Here is a 4069-nt window from a genome sequence, read left to right as displayed (position 1 = left end):
GGAAGGGTAGCCGGGTATTGTGCTGTACGTAGTAGTTAGGGATATGGGCTAGTGGTGATTTGGGGGGGAAGTGTGGTTAATGAGGCGTTGGCAGAGAATGGAGATTGGTATCAGAGTACATGTTGAGACGGGCAGGTAAGCCAGCTGTTTTGCTCTGATGTGAAGTCTACTTCGCGTGAAACCTGTTCTAAAATCCCCAAGTTCTCATGATCCCATAATTTCATTCTGCCGGAGGTTGGAGTCTCCAAGTTAAATGGACCGATATCAGGATTTCACTGGCGAACCCCATAGGGCGAGGTATCGGTTATGATACCCGTTCGGGTCCCCCCCTCGCAGTCCCCGTCGCACCACGGACAACAGCCGGGCCCCACCCCGGAGACGGCGCCTTGCAGCCAGTCCCCACCCCGGCCGGTCGGGGTTGTGGAGGAGGCGGCCACGGCCGTCCATCCCGCCTCGTCCATAAACCGTGAACCATACCACTACCCAAGTTAAAGCCCATTGGCAAAGAAGAGGCAAATTGCTGTGCCATCTAATTACCAGCAAGCAACTCGGAACTACAGTCAACCTAAACTACACTGAACTCTATCATCCTTATTGTCCAGGCTTTCCGTTCCTTTTACTTTTCCCCCGCTCCCAACCCATCATTGGTACTTGACTCAAGCAACAAACCTGTACGCCAAAGCCTCCGCAGACAAACCTGTAGGCCAAAAGCCTTCGCAGTTGACCCCGAAGCTTCTCAAGCTCGATCAAACCTCCCATTACCTATACTTGCCCATCGGCTGCCCGCACTTCCGCGCCACCCCCGCTCGTAAGTTAGCAACACTCGCGGACCCTACTTGCCAGCTTCACGCCCTGACGCCCTTTCGCTGGGCTTGGCGGCCTTGGAATATTGCTGACTGACCTCGAAGCGCGAATAATGGACGGCAGGGCCGTGTGTACGTACAACTAGTGTCTGTAAGGTCTTTGTGTCGAGCCCGTCTTTCGTAGGGGGAGCCTGAACCACCAACGTGTATAAAACCTGACGTCTTAGGCCCGTTTGTGTTCTTCGTTTCAGGCGAGTTTAAGGATTTCCCAAGACCTCCCAAGCCCTAAATCAACCATGCTTTACAACAATCTCTTTCTTGCCCTCTCCCTCGCGGCCGGGGTGCTCGCTCTTCCCACCCCGGACGTGGACTCGGCGGTCATCGCACCTCGTGAGGGTGGCCCGATAGCACCGCGTTGCCTAAACAAGACCGCGTGCGCTGTGTGCGAGCAAATAGTATTTAGTTGCCTTATTCTTTGCGCAAACAATTGTCCGGGGCAAGGGCCATGCAATTGTGTAAGTTCTTGGAAGCCGTCACAAACCCGGTGTCGGGGACCTAGCTAACTCGAGCGAAGTCATGTGGAGGATGTGATTGTTGCTTGACACCGGAACCCTGGGCTTCATAAGGAGGTCAAAGAGGTCAACTCGAATTTCGGGGTCACATTGGGTGTCCTGGTTGTCCGCGTGCTAGTCGGAAGAGGCGTCGCTTGAGCTTAAGCGCTCGGGAAGGACATGTATCTAGTCGGTATCAAAGAGTTAAATGTTACAGATTCATGTTAGCTGAGGAATGAAGCGAGAAATAAGAAGTAAAATCTGTGGCTCGTTCTTCACTACGGAGGTATCAAGTGCGTTGTGCCATAAAAAACAGGCATCAGGCACTCAGTTTAATTACCTACCTATCCAAGTATACTGCCGGAAGGCACCTTGGAATATGTGTATCGGCCTTATCCGCCCTGCTTTTTTTCTCTAACTTCAAAACTCTGGGGTCAGCATCACCTCTTTTCCAGTCATCAATAAAACAACAACAGAACGTGGTTGATGCCAAGACCGGAGCCAAATCCGAATGTGACGTCACTTCGGATGCCGCAAGCCGCCGATGCGACACGGCGCAGAGAAGACGGAATTGAGTCCCTGGTTCCATCTTCGTATGTCCGTGGTATTGCCTGTGGCCAGCAACCAACACGCGGGAAGCGGCACCCAATTGCGGCTGAAGTTCTCGTCTGACAGCGCAATTCCCTCCCCATCAAAACACTGGTTGAGCGCTTTCGGGTCGATCAATTGCGCGGTTCCTGCGCAGAACTGGGAACTCCTTGCTTCGTCCAGTTATTTGTTTGTTATTCACCTAGGTACTTCGTACATACCTCCTTCTCCGGCACAGCTGTGCCGACGGTGGTCCACTGCACCCGACGGTAGACCCGCCGAGGTCGAGTCCCTAATCTTGGCATCAATCGCGCGTTCTCTATCCCCGAGCTCCCACCACCCGAGACCGAGACCCCACGTTATTTATTTTTCCTTTGCCTCATCTCTTCGGCGCGCACTCCTAGGACCTCACAAATCTGAGGCATCTCCTCGAATTCCTCTCCGAAATGTCTCACGAAGGCCTGGCCGGAGCGAACACCAATGACTTAGACCCTGCTCCCGTAAACGGTGCCGCTCCTCCCCAATCCAATCGCGATGGTGAAGCCGAAAAGAGTAAGGATGCGCCCCGCCGCGACAGCAAGCAGCTCCGCCCTGTGTCAACCAGTGAGCTCCGTGAGAAGCTCAAGAACCAGAAAGGGAAGCTCGCCGACAGGAAGGAGCAGCTCAAGAAGATGTCCAAACCCCCCGGTGGCTTCGACGCGACTCCGCTGCCCGACGCCCCTCAAGGATACACGGTCAAGATCACCTTCCACCGCGCCTACAACCTGCCCGTGGCCGACCTCCACCTGAGGTCGTCGGACCCCTTCATCCACGCCACCCTGACGGCGGCTGTCCCCAGGCGCCACAAGGAAGACCCACTCCTCACCCGCCGCACCAAGACCATCCGGCGCAGCACCGAGCCGGTCTGGGACGAGGATTGGGTCGTGGCCAACGTGCCCGCGTCGGGCTTCGTGCTCAAGTGCCGCCTCTACGACGAGGACTGGCCGGACCACGATGACCGCCTCGGCAACGTGACCATCCGGGTTCCCCACGTCGACGAGAATTGGGAGGGCCTCGGCCCAAACGGCCGCGTGTACGAGGTCAAGAAGCGCGCCGGCAGCAAGCGTGCTTACTTCTACCATGGCGTGACCGCGGCCGTGTGTCGGGACCACGGCGTGACCCCGCGCCTGCACGTCAGCATGCAGGTGCTGGGCAAGTCAGACCCGCCCCACGCCCAGATGTACACCGTCGGGCCGACCACCTGGGTGAAGCATTATAGCCCTATGATCGGCCGGCTGGCGGGCGTTAGGGTGAATCGGAACGAGGAAGAGGACGCGGCGTCGGACGAGGGCGAGGACGAGAGCGACCAGCGGCGGACCAAGAAATACGAGTACGTCTTTTTTCCGTCCTTTCCCTTATGCCTATGCTAACGATGGCCCAGCTTCCAAGCCAACGAGATCCAGCTCTCGGGTCCCGTCCCGCCCAAGCTCTACCACCGCTACGTCGAGTTCCGGCCCATGATCGGCCGCATGTTCTCGTCGACCGGTTTGCGCGGGCGCATCCTGAACAAGGTGCTCCACAAGCAGCACGAGCGCATCTACAACTTCGACTCGAGCACCGAGTACGGCTCGTTCCCGCCCTGCAGCGACGAGGCATCCCTCCAGTTCCTGCGGATGGCCCACTTCGACGAGGGCGGCCGCATCTTTACCTACGTTCTTACGCTGGACGGCATGCTGCGCTTCACCGAGACGGGCAAGGAGTTTGGCATCGACATGCTGAGCAAGCACACCATGCACTCGGACGTGGCCACCTACATTGCGTGTTCGGGAGAGTTCTTCATCCGCCGGCTTGCGCACCCTGTCGACGGCCACCATTCCAGGCCGTCCAGCAGGCGTGGCGCAGAGCCATCATCCTCCCGCCATCACGACGCAGAGACACCATCCCCCTCCCATCACAACGCCGACCCGTCATCCAACAACCACAACTCCTCCAACCCCCCCACCAGCAACCCCTCCGACCCCGCCTCCTCACCATCCCCCTCCTACTCAATGGGTCGCCGGAAGAACATGAAACACCCCCTCCGCAGCCCTCATGGACCACAGGCGGCATTTTTATACCACCGTCCCAAATGAAGAGAAGGAACACAAC

The 4069-nt window shown here is 57.4% G+C and overlaps 2 protein-coding genes across 2 annotated transcripts in view; both read left to right on the top strand.

Moving 5' to 3' along the window:
* CHGG_10934 (uncharacterized protein) overlaps positions 1-1092 on the top strand; it is a gene marked incomplete at both ends in the record, with an annotated part of 3671 nt that extends 2579 nt beyond the window's left edge. The window contains 2 exons of the mRNA XM_001226200.1: positions 603-808; positions 1031-1092. Coding sequence (XP_001226201.1) covers positions 603-808; positions 1031-1092 — 268 coding nt within the window. The remainder of the gene's footprint in view (positions 1-602; positions 809-1030) is intronic.
* A 1296-nt stretch (positions 1093-2388) lies between these two features.
* Positions 2389-4053, top strand: CHGG_10933 (uncharacterized protein; the record flags this gene model as incomplete). The annotated part of the gene is made up of 2 exons (XM_001226199.1): positions 2389-3311; positions 3363-4053. 2 exons carry the CDS (start codon positions 2389-2391, stop codon positions 4051-4053), a joined length of 1614 nt encoding a protein of 537 aa, XP_001226200.1.
* Between the last annotated feature and the right edge of the window lie 16 nt (positions 4054-4069).

Source organism: Chaetomium globosum, genomic scaffold (genome assembly GCF_000143365.1).
Source record: "Chaetomium globosum CBS 148.51 scaffold_8 genomic scaffold, whole genome shotgun sequence".
NCBI lineage: Eukaryota > Fungi > Ascomycota > Sordariomycetes > Sordariales > Chaetomiaceae > Chaetomium > Chaetomium globosum.
Note: the sequence above shows the minus strand (reverse complement) of the source record. Positions and strands in the feature narration are given on the sequence as shown.